Source organism: Colobus angolensis, unplaced genomic scaffold (genome assembly GCF_000951035.1).
Source record: "Colobus angolensis palliatus isolate OR3802 unplaced genomic scaffold, Cang.pa_1.0 Scaffold603, whole genome shotgun sequence".
Taxonomy (NCBI): domain Eukaryota; kingdom Metazoa; phylum Chordata; class Mammalia; order Primates; family Cercopithecidae; genus Colobus; species Colobus angolensis.
In genome coordinates this window covers 1038240-1056795 of record NW_012119633.1, presented here as the reverse complement: position 1 = coordinate 1056795, position 18556 = coordinate 1038240, and the positions used below count along the sequence as shown (strand labels likewise).

At 37.5% G+C, this 18556-nt stretch overlaps 1 protein-coding gene across 1 annotated transcript in view; it reads right to left on the bottom strand.

The window, feature by feature from the left end:
• Positions 1–18556, bottom strand: part of LOC105527042 (dachshund homolog 2-like) — a gene marked incomplete at its 3' end in the record, with an annotated part of 623452 nt that overhangs the window by 14698 nt on the left and 590198 nt on the right. Inside the window, exon 6 of the mRNA XM_011963226.1 lies at positions 15223–15395. Coding sequence (XP_011818616.1) covers positions 15223–15395 — 173 coding nt within the window. The remainder of the gene's footprint in view (positions 1–15222; positions 15396–18556) is intronic.

Here is an 18556-nt window from a genome sequence, read left to right as displayed (position 1 = left end):
GGCCCCGCACAAGTTCAAAACCCTGCAGGGCAGTCATTAAATCTTAAAGCTCCAGAATAATCTCCCTTGACTTCATGTCCCACATCCCACAAAGTAACCTCCCTTGACTCCATGTCCCAACTTCCCTTAACTCCAGGGAACACTAATGCAAGTGGTGGGCTCCTGAGGCCTTGGGCAGCTCTGTCCCTGTGGCTTTACAGAGTTCAGACCCTGTGCTGCTCTCACAGGTTGTTGTGCATCTGTGGCTTTTCCATACTGAAGTTGTAAACTGCCAGTGGATCTACCATTCTAGGGTCTTGGATCCAGTGGCCTCTTTCTCATCGCTCCACTAGGCAGTGCCCCAGTGGGGACTCTGTGTCAAGGCTCCAATCCCATATTTTCCCTCTGCACTGCCCTAGTAGAGGTTCTCTGTGAGGGCTCTGCCCCTGCAGCAGGCTTCTGCCTGAACACCCAGGCCTTCTCATACCTTTTCTGAAACCTAACAAAGGCTACTAAGTCTCATCCACTCAAGCATTCTGTGTGTCTACAGTATTAACACCACACAGAAGCTGCCAAGGGATATGGTGGCTTGTGTCCTCTGGAGTAGTGGCAAGAGCATTATCTGGGGTCCTTTGAGCTGAGGCTGGAGCTAGAGCAGCTGAGATGCAGGCAGCTGTGTCCCAAGGCTGTGCAGGGCAGCAGAGCCCTGGGCCTGGCCCAAGAAATAATTCTTCCCTCCTAGGCCTCTAGGCCTGTGATGAAGGGGCTGCATGAAGTTCTATAAAATACCTTTGAGGTCTTTTTCTCATTGTCTTGGATATTAGCACTTAGTTTTCTTTTAGATGTGCAAATATGTCTAGCAAATGGTTGCTCCATAGCTTGCTTTTATTTCTCTCCTATAAAAGCTTTTTCCTTTCTTTGCCACACAGCTAAGCTGCAAATTTTCCAAACTGTAATGCTCTGTTTCCTGTTTAAATATAAGTTCCAACTTTTCATTATTTCTTTGCTTCCACATAAGAGCATATGTTGTTAGAAGCAGCCACGCCACATCTTGAACACTTTGATGCTTAGAAGTTTCTTATGCCAGATACCCTAGGTCATCACTCTCAAGTTCAAACTTCCACAGATCCCTAGGGCATGAACAGGATGCAAACCAGGATCTTTGTTAAGGTATAACACATGTGAAATTTACTCCAGTTCCAAATAAATTCCTCATTTCTATCTGAGACCTCAGCAACCTAGACTTTACTGTCCATATCCTAATCAGCATTTTGGTCACCACCATTTAATCAGTCTCTAACAAGTACCAAAGTTTTCCTCATCTTTCTGTCTTATTTTGAGCCCTCCAAATTCTTCCAACCTCTGCCCATTACCCAGTTCTAAAGTTGGCTTCACATTTCAAGGTATCTTTACAACAATGTTTTATCCCTCAGTACCAGTTTTCTGTATTAGGCATTTCTTGCATTGCTATAAACAAACACCTGACAAAGGGGAACCTATAAGGAAAAAGGTTTAATTGGCTCATGGTTCTGCAGGTTGTGCAGGAAGCATATCACTGGCACCTGCTTTGGGGAGGCCTCAGGAAACTTTTACTTATGGTGGATGGTGAAGTGGGGGCAGATATATCACATGACCAGAGCAGGAGCAAGAAAATGTGATGGGGCACGTGCCACAGCCTTTTAAACAACTAGATCTTGTGTGAACTCAGAGTGAGAGCTCACTTTTCACCACAGAGATGCCCCAAGCCATTCATGGGGGATCCACCCTCATGATCCAAACACCTTCCACCAAGCCCAGGCTCCAACATTGTGGATTCCATTTCAACATGAGATTTGGGTGAGGACAAATATCCAAACTATATCAAAAGGTAATTTTGATCTGAATGAAAAAAATGACAATATGAGTAATGTAAACGTTTTAAAATAATTTGATAGCGCTTTCTGTAAATTTTCACAAGCTTTATATAACTAAACACAAATTTTGGACCCTTTTTATAATGTGCCCTAGTCTCATACTGCATCTTTCAAATTTTGAGTATTGTTTTTCTGTAGATGTGTTTTAAATCGATTATAGTATACATAGCAAAGAGGTTTTGGGAAAGGCCACTGTGACTTTTCTTAATTCATAGTGGATTTGTCAGAAGGAAATCAAATTTCATAGTGAAGATATTTACTTCTAATAATTAAATGTTAAATATTCTGATAATGCATATTTGGAAAGACAGTTTACCTACATGGTAAAAATGATATAAAATACCTGGTGAATTCAACTAAGATATTTTGTAAAGTAATGAGTTATACAAATTTAAATATTTGTTTTATTATGTAAAACTGCTAGGATAATAAAATTTAAAGAACAGTGAGTAGATACTCACATTTCAAACAGACTGTCTAAAAGAGAACAGTAAAATTCAACAGAGACTTACGGGAAACCCCAAAGCAAGTAATGAGAGGGTTTGAAGCAGCTTACCAGGATGGGGGCTTGCTGGGGACCAAGAAAAGCTCCCGGACATGGGGAAAAGGTAAGGGAGAAACTCCCCAGGACTCCACACTCCTGCAACAGACTTTAGCAATCTTGGCTTATAGAAGAACCCATCAACCAACACAGGCCTTGGGCCTAACATAGGGAGTTGCCTAGTGATTGCACAGAGGTGTTGCTCCAGAAAGGGAATCCACCCAAAATCCCACAGGCTTCCAATCTCAGAGCAGCTTCAACCTGGAACCATTCTGAGAGACTAGATACCAAGGATCTAGATCCTGCTCTGAGACAGCACTGACAAGGCTGTTGCCATTGCCAACACTGGACTGAGGAAGGATCTGGGAAACTGAGTGCTCCCACACACCATTAGGACAATCCCCACCACCCTACTTGAGGCTGCTGTAAGACTGAGGCATAAGCAGACTTCACTTTCTGCAGCTTCTTATCCATGCTGCTGCTGCAAGGTTGAGGCATAAGCAGACTTCACTTTCCACAGCTTCTTATCCATGCTGCTCACCTGAGAGGTGCACCACTCTGTCTGGTTATGGACCCATACCTGGTGCAATTTTGAGAGTGTAACACTGGGCTGTGCCCCACCACTGGGCAGAGTTTGAGCTGACTCTGCTGCATCTGCCACCTGGCTGAAGCGGGAGGAGACTGGACAATTCAACACACTCCTAAAACAATTCCCTCTCCCCTGCTACAGCTGCTGTGAGATCAAGATGTGGACAGGCTGTAGTTTCCAGAGTTACCTGCCCCTCCAGCTCTAAGGAGCCCCACCCTCCCTGATGGCAGGTCTACAGCACAGCCATGACAGTCCATTCCTGAGAATTCCACTGGTGGCATGAGGACAACCCCACTTTTGCTTATCACAGACAGCACCTGAAGTCACTACTTTCAAGGAAATGTCTCCTTGCCTAGACTCGTATCCCCAGCACTCAAGCACGCCACGCAGGACCCAGGAAGTTTCCCAGCCTAGTTTATTATTGCTGGCACTTGATTGCTGCTTCCAGAGTCTGAAATCATACTGACCCAATCTACCAGTACCACAACAGATGACACCCACCCACATGTGCTACCAGCAGGCCAGGGGAATGAGCCTCCACAACCAATTGCAGGCACCAGTAACACGAGCATGAACCACTTGATTTCAAGTGGGTTGCTCCATCTTCACTACTGCATTTAGTCACATCACACCAGCAGTCCAGGGGTCCTGGGAATCTGCCCAAATGCATGGCCCACCACTGTCATTATCAGCATCCAAACAAGCTACCCAGAGGCCCACAAATTGGCCCTTCAGGACTCATGAACACTGGTGCCTGTGTAAGCTGCTCTGGGGACCAAAAACAGGCAGATTCAGCCTATTGATGCCATCACTACTGCCTGAAGAATGATCTATCTCGCATCCCATTCCTACAGCAAAATTTCAGCACAGGCTTAACACATAACTGTATCGTAACCCATGGAGGAAATCACAGATACCAATGACCCTGTATATGACAGAAAATATTGTACAGATTACACTACCGTGGGCACCCAAAGTCAAAGCCAAAGTATCCGACTCAACCAATAACATATATACACTTTCAGCAAAAATTTTCCTGTATAAAAGCAGTTTCAAAAACTTGGAAAAAGCTACTGTTACACCAGGAAGCATGATAAGCAAGGAAATAGGACGCAATAAAACCATAAAAAAATTGATCAGGAAAAGAAATGAATCACAAAGAAATTATTGAATGACAGATAAAATATTCAAAATGTTAATTTTAGAGAAGCTCAATGACATGCAAGAGAAATTTGAAAACAAATGCAAATAAATTGGAAAATCAACTCAGGACATAAATGAGAAATTTACCAATGAGACAGATACCGTTTTCTTTTTTTTTTTTTTTAAACAAAAACAAACAAACAAAAAACAGAAATTCTAGAGCCCAAAAGTTCATTGAAGGAAATATAAAGTGCACTTGAATATTTCAGTAATAGACAAAACCAAGCAGAAGGAAAAGTCTCATAACATGAAGACCAGTCTTTTGAAATAATCCAGTCAGTCAAAAAAAAAAAATTAATGAATAAAGACTATAACATATTCTGAAGTACATAAAGCAACCAAACTTAAGAATTATCTGTGTTTCTGAGAAAGAAGAAAGAACCAAAAGTCTAGAAAACCTATATGAGGAAGTCATTTATGGAGATTTTTGCATTTCTAGCAAGAGTGTCAGACATCTAAAGGAGACTTAGCAATGTCCAAGAGTACACATTGCAAAAAGGACTTCACCACACCATATTATAATCAAAATATCTCAAATCAATGGGAAATAAATAATTTTAAAATCAGAAAGAGAAAAACATCTAGTCATCTGTAAAGGAACCCCCATCAGACAGTGGAATTCTCACCTGAAATGTTACAGGCCAAAAGAGAATGGTATGACATTTTCAAAGAGCTAAAGAAGAAAAAACTGCCAGACAAGCATTTTTTATCCACAAGAAGAAGCTTCATAAGTTAGGGAAAAATAAAATACTTCCCAGACAAGCAAACACAGAGAATTCCTCCCCACCATATTGATCATACATTGAATGTTCAAAAGAGTTTTAAACATGGAAACAAAACTTCACTATTCACCATCATGAAAACACATGGAAGTATAAAACTCACAAGACTTACAAAACATTCATACAAAGGAGAAAGAGAAATAATCAAATGACAATATGACAGAATTCTATCAAACAATAAAGAAACATAGAGAATAAGGAAAAAGCAAATAATCTGTAAAACCAATTAAAAGGAATAAAAAACAAGACAAGCACAAAACTTCACATGTCAACAATAACTTGGAATGTAAATGGATTAAATGCTACACTTAAGACATAGATGGGTGAAATAAATTAAAAAACATGATCCAACTATATGCTGATAACAAGAAGCTTTCCTATAAAAACAAATACAGAATCAAAGAGGTGGAAAAAAAGATATTTCATGCAAAAGAAAATCAAAAGTCAGCAGGAGTAGCTATATTTATATCAGTTACAACAGACTTTAAATCAAAACTAGTAAAAAAAAAAGACAACTCAATCACTATTGATAAAATGATCAATTCAGCAAGAGGATATCATGATTCTAAAAATACAAGCATCCAACATGGGAGAAACATTTATAGAATATTCTATCTGATAACTACAGAATATTCCTTCTCCTCATCAGCACATGGAACAGTCTCCAAGATAGACCATATACCTGGCCACAGAACAAGTCTCAACAAATTTTTAAAATTCAAATTCATATCCAGCATCTTCTCAGATCACAATGGAATAAAACTAAAAATCATTGAAAAGAAAAACTAAAGAAACTTCAAATATATGGAAATTAAACAACATGCTCTTGAGCAATCGTTGGCTTAAGGAAGAAATTAAGAAGGAAATCTAGAAATTTCTTAAAACAAATGCAAATGGACCCACTACATACCAAAACTTATGAGACAGACAAAAATTGTGCTGAGAGGGAAGTTTATACCATTAACTGCCTACTTCAAACATTTAGAAAGCTTACAAATTATCAGCCTAACATCACACCTCAAGGAGAAAGAAAAGCAAACCCCCCCCAAAAAATTAGCAGAAGAAATAAATATCGGGGCAGAATTAAATGACATAAAGAACAAAAAAGTATGAAAAATCAACATAAGAAAATAGCTCTTTGAAAACATAAACAAAATTGATAACCCATTAGCTAGACTAACAAAATATACAAATAAAAATCAGAAATAAGAAAAAATGGACATTACAAATGATTCCACAGAAAAATGAAAGATCATCAGAGACTACTATGAAGAAGTAAAAGTTTGCATACTTGAAAACCTAGAGGAAATGGATAAATTCCTAGAAACTTACATTCTCTCAAAATTGAACCAGGAAAAAATATAAAACCTGAGCAGAACAATAATGAGTAGCGAGATTGAATCGTTAACAAAAATAATCATCAAACAAAATAAAGCCCATGATCAGGTGTATTCACAGCCAAATTCTACTAACACCAATCATCCTGAAATTGTTACAAAAAGTTGAGGAGGAGGAAAGTATCCCCAAATAATTCTATGAGGCCAGTAACATCTTGATAACAAAACCAGAGGACAACACAACAATAAAAGGAAACTACAGGCCAATATCCTTGAAAAGCATAGATGCAAATATCCTCAACAAAATATTAATAAATTAAGTCATGACACATCAAAAGGATAATATATCATGATCTAGTGTGTTTTATGCTAGGCATGTAAGGATGAATCTACATATAGAAATGAATAAATGTCATAATCTCAGGATTATATAGGAAACTACACCCATGATTCAATTACCTCTACCTGGTCCTGTCCTTGACACTGGGGGATTATTACTATTCATGGTGAGATTTGGGTGGGGACAAAGAACCAAATCTTATTACTGGGACTCCACTTTGGGATGCCAAGTTGAAAGAAGGGCTTGAGGTCAGGAATTCAAGGACAGCCTAGGCGACATAGTAAGACTCCCACTTCTAAAAAAATAAAAATACAAAATAAAGAAACACATTAGCTAGGCATGGTGGAAAATGCCAGTAGACCCAGCTACTCCAGAGACTGAGGTAGGAGAATCACTTGAGCCCAGGAGCTTGCAGCTGCAGCGAGCTATAATTGTACCACTGCTCTCCAACTTGAGTGAGAAAGCAAAATGCTGTCTTTCAATAAAGAAATATACAACTACATACATAAATACATAAATAAGATATATTACACAACCCAAATTAAAAACAAAAATCATATAATCATCTCAACACATGCAGAAAATGCGGTTAATAAAAATCCAACTTCCCTTCATGATAAAAGACCTCAACGAACTAAGGAGCCATAAAAGGAAAATACCTCAAAACAATAAGAACCATTATGACAAACCCACAACCAATATTATACTGAATGGAGAAAAGTTGAAAGTATTCTAAGAACTGGAACAAGACAAAGATGCCTGTTCTCACCAGTCTGATTCAACATAATACTGGAGTCCCAGTAATAAGGTTTGGCTCTGTGTCCCCACCCAAATCTCACCTTGAATAGTAATAATCTCCAAGTGTCAAGGGCAGGACCAGGTGGAGGTAATTGAATCATGGGGTTAGTTTCCCTCATGCTGTTCTCGTGACAGTGAGTGGGTCTCAGGATATCTGAAAGTTTTATGAGCGTTGGGCATTCATTTCCACTGCTGGCAGTCTTTCTCTCTCCTCCTGCCTTGTGAAGAGGTGCTTTCTGCCATGACTGTAAGTTTCCTGAGGCCTCCTCAGTCATGCAGAACTGTGAGTCAATTAAACCTCTTTTCTTTATAAATTACTCAGTCTCATAGCATCATGAGAATGAACTAATACAGTAAATTGTACTGAGATAGTAGGGCACCGCTGTAAACATACCCAAACATGTGGAAGCAACTTTGGAACTAGCTGGGTAACAGACAGAGGTTGGAACAGCTTGGAGGGCTTAGAAGAAGAAAGAAAGATGTAATAACGTTTGGAACTTTCTAGAGACTCGTTGAATGGATTTGATCAAAATGCTGACAGTTACATGCACAATGAAGTCCAGGCTGAGGTGGTCTTAGATGTAGATAAAAAACGTGTTGGGAACTGGAATAAAGGTGGCTCTTGCTATGCTTTAGCAAAGAGATTGGCAGCATTTTGCCCCTACCCTAGAGATCTGTGGAACTTTGAACTCGAGAGAGATGATTTAGGGTATCTGGCAGAAGAAATTTCTAAGTAGCAAAGCATTCAAGAGGAAGCAGAGCACAAAACTTTGGAAAATTTGAAGGCTGATGATGCAATAGAAAACTCCCATTTTCTGGAGAGGAATTGAAGCCAGCTGCATAAATTTGCATAAGTAATTAGGAGCCAAGTGCTAATCACCAAGACAAAGGGGAAAATGCTTCCAGGCCATGTAAGAGAGCTTCCCATCACAGGCTTGGATGCCTACCAGGGGGAATTGGTTTCCTGGGCAGGGTTCAGGGGCCCCCTGCTGTGTGCAACCTAGGGACTTGGTGTCCTTTGTCCCAGCTGCTCCAGCTGTGGCTAAAAGGGGCCAATATACAGCTCAGGTAATTGTTTCACGGGGTGCAAACCCCAAGCCCTGGTGGTTTCCATGTGGTGTTAGGCCTGCAGGTGTGCAGAAGACAAGAATTGAGGTTCAGGGACCTCTGCCTAGATTTCAGAGGATGTATGGAAACCCTTGGATATCCAGCAGAAGTTTGCTGCGGAGACACAGTCCACAAGGAGAATCTCTGCTAGGGCAGTACAGAAGGAAAATGTGGCATGCGAGCCCCTACACGGAGTCCCCAGTGGGACACTGCCTAGTGGAACAATGAGAAGAGGACCACTGTCTTCCAGACCATGGAATGTTAGATCCACCAACAGCTTTCATCATGTGCCTGGAAAAGCCACAGACACTCAACACCATCTTGTGAAGGCAGTCGGGAGGGGGCTGTACCCTGTGAAGCCACAGGGGCAGAGATGCCCAAGGCCATGGGAGGAAACCTTTTGCATCAGCATGACCTGGATGTGAGACATGAAGTCAAAGAATATTATTAGGGAACTTTAAGGTTTAACGACTGCCCTATTGGATTGCAGACTTGCATAGGGTCTGTGTCTCCTTTGTTTTGGCATAATTTCTCCCATTTGGAATGGGTGTATTTACCCAATGCCTGTTCCTCATTGTATTTAGGAAGTAACTAACTTGCTTTTGATTTTAGAGACTCATAGGCAAAAGGAAATTGCCTTGAGTCCCTTCTCAGATGAAACTTTGGACTTTGACTTGGGTTAATGCTGGGATGCATTAAGATTTGGGGAGACTAGGCCAAGCGCAGTGGCTCACGGCTGTAACCCCAGCACTTTGGGAGGTCAAGGCGGGCAGATCACGAGATCAGGAGATCAAGACCATCCCAGATAACAAGGTGAAACCCCGTCTCTACTAAAAATACAAAAAATTAGCCGGGCATGGTGGCGGGCGCCTGTAGTCCTAGCTACTCGGGAGGCTGAGGCAGGAGAATGACATGAACCTGGGAGGCGGAGCTTGCAGTGAGCCGAGATCGCGCCACTGCACTCCAGCCTGGGCAACAGAGCGAAACTCCATCTCAAAAAAAAAGATTTGTGGGGACTACTGAAAGGGTATGATTGTGTTTGGAAATGTGAGGACATGAGATTTTGGAGGCGGCATAGGTGGAATGATATGATTTGCCTCTGTGTCCCCACCAAAATCTCACCTCGAATTGTTATAATCCCCACATGTCAAGAGCAGAACCAGGTAGAGGTAATTGAATCATGGGGGGGGTGGTTTCCTCCATGCTGTTATTGTGAAAGAGTGAGTCTCATGAAATCTGATGATTTTATAAATGTCTGGCATTTTCCCTGTTGGCAGTCATTCTTTCTCCTGCTGCCATGCGAAGAGTTGCCTCCTGCCATGGTTGTAAGTTTTCCTGAGGCATCCCCAGCCATGTGGAGCTGTGAGTCAATTAAACATCTTTTTTTAAATAAATTACCCAGTCTCAGGTATTTCTTCATAGCAGCTTGAGAATGAACCAATATACCCCAGCCAGAGCAATCAGGCAAAAGAAACAAATAAAAGGCATCCAAACAGAAAAGGGGAAGTCAAATCTTCCCAGTTCACTGATGACATGACCTACATCTAGAAAGCCTCAGTCTCCACCAAATATCTTTTGAATTTGAGAAATTAATTTAGTAAAGTGTGAAGATCCCTTTACAAAAATTGGTAGCATTTCCACATACCAATAATGATCCAGCGGATTATCAAATAAAGATGGTAATCCCATTTACAACAGCTAGTAAACAATAAACTAAGAATAATTTTAGCCAAAGAGGTAAAAGATATCTACAAGGAAAACTATAAAACACTGGTGAAAGTAATTGTAGATGCCAAAAACAAATGGAAAAATATCCCTTGCTCTTGGATTAGAAAAACTAACATTATTAAAATGACCATACTGCTCAAAGCAATCTACAGATTTAATGCAATCCCTTAAAAAAATCATTTTTCACAGAAATAGAGAATACTATCCTCAAAATCATATGGAACTAAAAAAGAGCCCGAATAGCCAAATAAATACTAAGCAAAAAGAATAAGGCTGGAGGCATCTCATTACTGACTTCAAATTATACTATAAGGCTACAGTAACCAAAGCAGCATGGTACTGATATAAAAATAGACACATATATCAAGGGAACAAAATAGGGAACACAGAAATAAAGCCAGGTACTCAGAGCCAACTCTTTTGTGACAAAATCAACAAGAATATACACCGGGGAAATTACATCCTTTTCAACAAATGGTGCTGGGAAAATTTGACTGTCATACACAGAAGAATGAAATTGGACTCTTATCTTTCAGCAAATTCAAAAATCAACTCAAGATGGATTAAACCCTTAAATGCAAGACATGAAATTATAAAAGTACTGTAAAAATACCTAAGGAAAATTCTCCTGGACATTGGTCTAGGCAAAATATTTATGAATAAGTTGTAAAAAGCACAGGCAATAAAAACAAAAATAGGCAAATGGGACTTAATGAAACTAAAAATCTTCTGCACAGCAAAAGAAATAATCAAGATTGAACAGGTAACCTACAGAATGGGAGATAATATTTGCAAATAATGCATGTGACAGGGGATTAGTAAACAGAATTTAGAAGGGACTTAAACAACTCAAAATGAAAACTCCAAATAATCCCAGTACAAAGTGGGCAAAGGACATGAATAAACATACAAATGACTAACGGGCATATGAAAATGCTCAACATCACTAATCATCAGAGAAATGCAAATTAAAACCACAATGGGATATCATTTTACATGAGTCAGAGTGGCTATTTTTCAAAAGACAAGAAATAACAAATGTTTGTGAGGAGTTTTAAAAAGACAAAAAATAACAAATGTTTGTGATGAGAAAACGTAATGCTTATACACTGTTGGTAGAAATGTAAATTAGTACATTCACTATGACAGTAGGGAGATTTCTCAAAGAACTATAAATAGAACTCCCATTCAATCCAACAATCCCACTATTGGGTATCTACCCAAAGGAAAATAACTCACTATATCAAAAAGATATCTGCACTCATATGTTTATTGTAGTACTATTCACAACAGCAATGATATGGGATCAACCTAAGTGTCTGTCAACAGATGATATGATAAAGAAAAACTGCAAGATATATATATATATATATGCACATATATATCTTGCATATATATATATATGAATATATATCTTGCACTTTTTTAGGATCATGGTATTCCATTTTATATATATATATATTCTAAATAATATTCATATATATATTATATATAAAATAAGGCATACATCACCGCCACTGCTCCCAGGTTTGCTTTTTAATATAATTTCGCCATTGTTTTTTGTTGTCATATTTTCTTAATAGCCATACAGTTTCAAAATCATGAGAAATTTATCCTAACAGGCATATTTGCCTCACAGGCAAATTTATCCTACCTTTCATGGGTAATTTTCTTCTCAAAGACAACTCTAAGTCTAAGTTACACTCTGGTCAAATATTTTAATAACAGAGCTCTCATTAGTTGGGATAGACTAACCCATTATCAAATTCCTATCTATCCATCGACATAGATAGATAGATAGATAGATAGATGATAGATAGATAGATAGACAGATAGATGATAGAGGAATACGATATATATATACATATATATATATAAATGGAATACTATTTAGCTGTAAGAAAGAATGAAATTTATCTTTTGCAGCAATATGGATGAAAATGGAGGCCATTATCTTAAGCATAACAAGTCAGACACAGAAAGACAAATACCATATGTTCTCACTTATAAGTGGGAACTAAATAATGTGTACACAGGAGTGTAAAGTATGGAATGATAGAAAATGGAAAGGTGAGTGCATGATGAGAGATTACTCACTGGATACAATGTACATTATTTGCGTAATGGATACCCAAAAAGCCCTTCTTCCACCACCATGCAATCTATGCATATGACAAAATATATTTCTCATAGATTTGTACAGAAATAGAAATTTTTATCAGTGTTTTAATTAAATATATCTGTCTTAACTTACTTTAGTCAAAATAACGACATGAAAGTAGATACATTTCTCTTTAGCATAAAATGGTTTCTATGTATTTGTGTATTTGGCAGGACATAAATAAGCATATGATCTAATTTCACCTGTTAAAAAGTTGTATAAAATTGTTTGTGACAATGCCAACTTTCTTTTTCAAAAGGTTGCATATGAAATAGACTAATAAGCCCTAAACAAAATGTCAGTTATATTGCTGTAATAGGTTAAAAAAAAATACTTGGATTAAGAAGATAATTATTTTTTCCATTTCCAGGACCATAATTATGAACCACATTTCCATGTGCCTCGTGACGCAAATTATTCACAAAGCTAACTGAAGTCTCAAACATTCAAATGAAATACAGCTAATTAAATGTGGTACTTATGAAAACCAACCAATGTACTTTTGAAGAGTCATAAGCATGCCTCTATTAAGAGTACTCTTCCATCATTCCAAAGCCAGTATGACAATACAATTACTTTGAAGTGCTTTTGTTTGTTTGTTTTAGAGAAGGAGCCTCACAATGTTGCCCAGGCTGATCTTGAACCCCTGGTTTCAAGTGATCTTCCTCTCTTTAGGCTCCTAAGTAGCTGGGACTACAGGTACTTGTCACTGTCACTGCTCCCAGGTTTGCTTTTTAATATAATTTCACAATTTGTTTGTGTTGTCATATTTTCTTAATAGCCACCCAGTTTCAAAATCATGGGAAATTTATCCCACATTTCATGAGTAATTTTCTTCTCAAAGACAACCCTAAGTCCAAGTTTACACTCCCGTCAAATATTTTAATAACAGAGCTCCCATTAGTTAGGATAGACTAACTCATTATCAACCACAAGCTTTATTTTTACCTTTAATTTTTTTTATTGATTCAGGGGTACAAGTGCAGTTTTGTTGCCAGGGTATTTTTGTAGTGGTGAAGTCTGCAGCCAGTCTCTCCAGGAAGCATACTTCCAGTTGGTGTTATTATAAATATATAGATGAAGCTTTATAAAAATGATCAATTATTCTGTTCCTTTCTTACAAAGGTTATGCTTCAAATTTTCTTTTTTTTTTTTTTTTTTTTTTTTGAGACAGAGTCTCGCTGTGTCACCCAGGCTAGAGTGCTGTGGCCGGATCTCAGCTCACTGCAAGCTCCGCCTCCCAGGTTCACGCCATTCTCCTGCTTCAGCCTCCCAGGTAGCTGGGACTACAAGCGCCGCCACCTCGCCCGGCTAGTTTTTTTTTTGTATTTTTTTGTAGAGACGGGGTTTCACCGTGTTAGCCAGGATGGTCTCGATCTCCTGACCTCGTGATCCACCCGTCTCGGCCTCCCAAAGTGCTGGGATTACAGGCTTGAGCCACCGCGCCCGGCCATCAAATTTTCTTCAGTGCTTTAGAAGGCTCCCAAATTACAAGCTAATTTTAAAATGAAACAAGTATGTTCAAAATGTCACATTTCCTCTGCCTTCATTTCTTTCACCTCCATACCTATCTATTACAATCATATCAATATTGCAAGGCTTAGTTGAAATCCATTAACTATAATACCTTCCCGGATCCCTGCCTCCTCTCTTCTAAAAGGTAGGTATAATCACTCCTTCCTCTAAATTCCTGTAATACTTGGTGGTTCTCTTATGTTATCCATCATAGTCTGTCTTGTTGGTATAAGTTAAGTGAGTCCTTGTTTGTCTCACATTTATGTTTGGGAGCTCCTGAAAGTCAAGGTGTATATCATACTTATAAATTTCCCATATTGCTCAATACCCTGACATGTAATTATTAAAGGTGTAATATTTGTTGAGTAAGTGGAGGAATAAAGGAGGGAATCAATGGGTTTCTGTGATTAACTAAAATCTTGGGATACTATGTACCCATATATCACCTCTTCACAAGAAGAAAAAGCATTCAAAAGCCTAGTTCATATGATAATTGAAAAGAGAGCAAAAAAGCCATATGCCAAACTAAGAGGAAAAAGAAGGGGTAGCTACAAAATATTCTTTGTGTTTCATTATCCCATGCCCATAAACTTGAAAAAAAAAAGTATTCTAACATCATAATGTTAATGCAATAAGTTATCATAAATATTGTTAATGTTTTGCAGGTTTTTACATATATTTTACTCATATTATCTCCAGACAGCCCATGAAATAAGCAGCATAGATTATTAACTATGACCTTCATTTTACAGTTGAGGAAACATGTTCAGGAGGGCTGTCATGCCCAAGTTCATTCAGCTAAGTTGCAAATCAGAATTGCAACCCAAATCAGTCTGACTATAAGTCCTGTATGGTATATCATACCTCATAACTGTCCCTCAAACTCCAAAAAGATGCATAGTGTTTATTTTATTTCACCCCAGCAATGGGAATGGTTTTTGCACACTCTTCTACTCTGTCATTAGTCTGCCCATGCCTCCCACACACTGTGCACATGACTGCAAGACAGGAAATAGAATTAAAAGTGAGATTTGTGACCATGGAATGAAAACAAACAAACAGCAACAAACCTGGCAGGCCTAGTCACAAACTAAGCCCATCAATACTGTATGCTAACTCACTGAGTCAATGAGCTGAGTGACTACTGAAGATCCAGTGGGACTGTTAATATTTTATCTAAATTTGCCTGTAATTGACACCTTTGTCCTTTTCTAAATCATGATTCTTACCTTTATAACAGAGGTACCAGCTCTGGAGAGTGGACTGTGAATCTGTGCTGCAGCAGCCATGTTGGCAATAGTATTGAGATGGTTCATCTGATTCATTGCCATGGCAACTGATGCAGGAGGTAAGCTGACTGGAAGTAGGGGATGAGGCATCATCATAAATGGCAGATCCAGTCCTAAAAGAGACAGTGCATATTAAACTTGTTACATTATGATTATCTGAAATAGTTTGTCAAAAAGTATCTGAATTCATTCTTAGTTTTCTTATAAAAACAATTTTTATTATATCCTAGTGTCTCCTTGTGCCATTAATAGCACCTGTGGTATTTTATATTGTTTAATCATTTTAAAAATCTTCCTGTATCCACGTTTAATTATAAATATGCTTTGTTCTTGCTTTCATTCCCCAAATATTGATAAGATGCAAAATTTTTACCCATAAAACAAACACAAATCTTTAAGCCAAACATCATTGCATTTCAAAAAATAAGAACTTTCTTCTTAATCATTATAACCGTTTTGTAACATCATAACAATAATGCATTGATGTGTTGATAGTTGACAGCTTTATAATTTCTTTAAGAGACTTAACAGAGGTGCTGGTAAGGCAGGATGTAGATTCTCTAAGCTTCAGAACTATAGAAGAAAACAGACTTGGAGTATGTTATACCCTTTTAGATATAAATCACTAAAATGAATGCTTATATTAATAGCTTTAATTTAAAGTCTTTGTCAATAAATAATAACTCCCTTATCAAAATATCAACCTATTTTCCAGTTTAATAAGAAGTACTTAATGACAAATATTATTGAGTCATTTCAGGAATTTCATTTTTTTCTTATGCAACTCGAAATAATTTTCACACATTTGAAATATCTGAAAGAATATCTCTCAATCATTATCCACATTCAACTTCTGGTAGCCACCGGTATGCCATCATGTAAAAGGTAACATTGAAATCATTGTCTACTTATCCCTTAATAGGCTGAAATTTGTAGGAGGAAAGGAGTTTGAGCAGAGTCTACTAAAATTTAGTCTAGCTTTATGGATGTGAACGTGACTGTAAGCAAATCATAGCACTTATTATAAACAATTACATCTAGAGTAATCTTGCCTGATTTTGGACAGAAGCCCAGAAATCAGTAGTCTTTAATAGATGTTCTAAAACATCCCTGCCTATAATTTTTCTAAATTATCGCAGACTACAGAAACTCTATGGTTGACAGCATTTACGTTGATTCCGCACACAAGTATTAAGTATTAATAATGTCCTTTTTTTTTTCTCTTGGTAATCGCTTCACATTTCCTTGCTTCCCTTATCACAACAGAAAAAGAACATCGGCGAATCTATAGAAAGTATATTAAAAAGCTCCCTAAATCTCATTCCTCAAACCAAAGTGGCAGTAATACAAACACTCAAAACACATCTATTTTTAGGACAAAGATTTTCTTGCATTCTATGGCTTCATTTTCTTAACAGTGTGTTTCACAGAGTAGTTTTTAATTTTATTAAAGTCCAATTTCAATGGGAGCTAGAAGGAAGAAGCAGTGTTAAAATTATTTGAGGTCCATCTCCTGATTTCACTTATAATGGTTGATCTAAAACTGTTAACAAGAAAGTACAAAGGCAGCACAAGCAGTGGAATACCTTTCCAGGTAGGTAAGGTCTCATACAACACTCAAGTGATCATAACAATGAAAGTAATTCCTTAATAAAGAAAACATTAGCCACCAGTGTTTCTGATAAAGACAGTCACAAAATGCACTGTTACCAGAATTACACAAGGATAAAACCTAACCTAGAAACTTAAATTCTGTGTGGAACTCAGGAAAGGAAACATTCTCTGTACTCCTTATCTGACTCCATATCCCAGAGTCAGAAACTATTTTAAACTTTTGTCCTATCCGTGTTCACTTACGGCTCACTATCTCTAAATCCTTTTTAGGAACAACCTTCTAAACCAAACTTTCGAGCTCTGAAATATTTTTGTTGCCATTATTAATTTATCAATGAAGCCTCAAAACAACTCTTACAACATTGAATTCAAAGTGGCCTTTTCCACTCACTTGTGATTATTTTTACTTTTTAATAGTTAAAATTTTTATTATAAATTGACAAATTACAATTGTATATACTTATGGAATACAAAGTTATCCTATTATATATTATATATGTGTACACACACATATATACACACACATATATATATATATATGCACACACACAATGTGGGATAACTAAATAAAGCTAATTAATATATCCATCGCCTCAAACACTTGTGATTCTGGAGAACACTATGCTAAGCAAAATAAGCCAGGCACAGAAAGACAGATGCTGTGTAATCTCATTTGTATGTGCAACTCACTCCCTTTAAAACTAGAAGCATATTTTCAGTTAGCCTTCTAAAATTACTTAGGTACATATGCATTTTTATAATATAGCTTATGCTATAATGATATTTTATAATTTTATAATATATATTAAACTAATCACTGTTTATGTTTCTCCTGAAACCTTCACATTATGTTCAACATAATAACGACAATCAATGACCTAAGTAGGTTTCTATATAAGGCTATCATTTACCGCAAGCCCAAGGTAATTATACACTTCAGTCCTTCTTTGTGTACACTGCTTCAGTCACAAATTGATCAAACTTAGATGAAAAGTAGCCATCAGTGCTCCTATTTACTATTCAAATGCTCAGATAAGCTTTTGTTCAACTTACAGTTCCCTTAACAGTGTAATAATCTTTCCTCATTCTCCAGAGATTTTCAGTATCACCTAGGCACCATCTGGCGATAATAAGAAATATACCTACTTAAAGTCCAATTGAAATGCAAACTAAATGCAAACTACAAAAAGAATTTAACAGCCCATTGGCAGTTTTAAAATCTAATTCATCAAACACTTCAAATGACCATGAAAGGCTTAAAACTCATATTTTGAAATCATGACCTGCAATAAGTGTCAATTGACTGTAATGCCCTAGACTTTACCCCAAGCTAGTACTTACATTACAGGCCAATTTAACAGTGACCACACATGAGTTCTCCATGCAAAGTATATGCAAATACTGAATTATGAAAGTCAAACTTCTTCTGAAACTGAACACATATAATTAAAACCATCAGTAGTACACACCACACTTGCAATCTGGCTCACTTAGTCACATGCTAGATATACAGGTAGCCTTTTAATAGCATGGTAATAAAGACAAATCTTTTTAAAAAAAATCTCCAAAATGGGTTATCTCTTTTCCTATTGACTTCACAGACATTATGAAAGTTACTGTAAGAATAATTCTTTTTTTAATATAATTTTTTTTATTATTT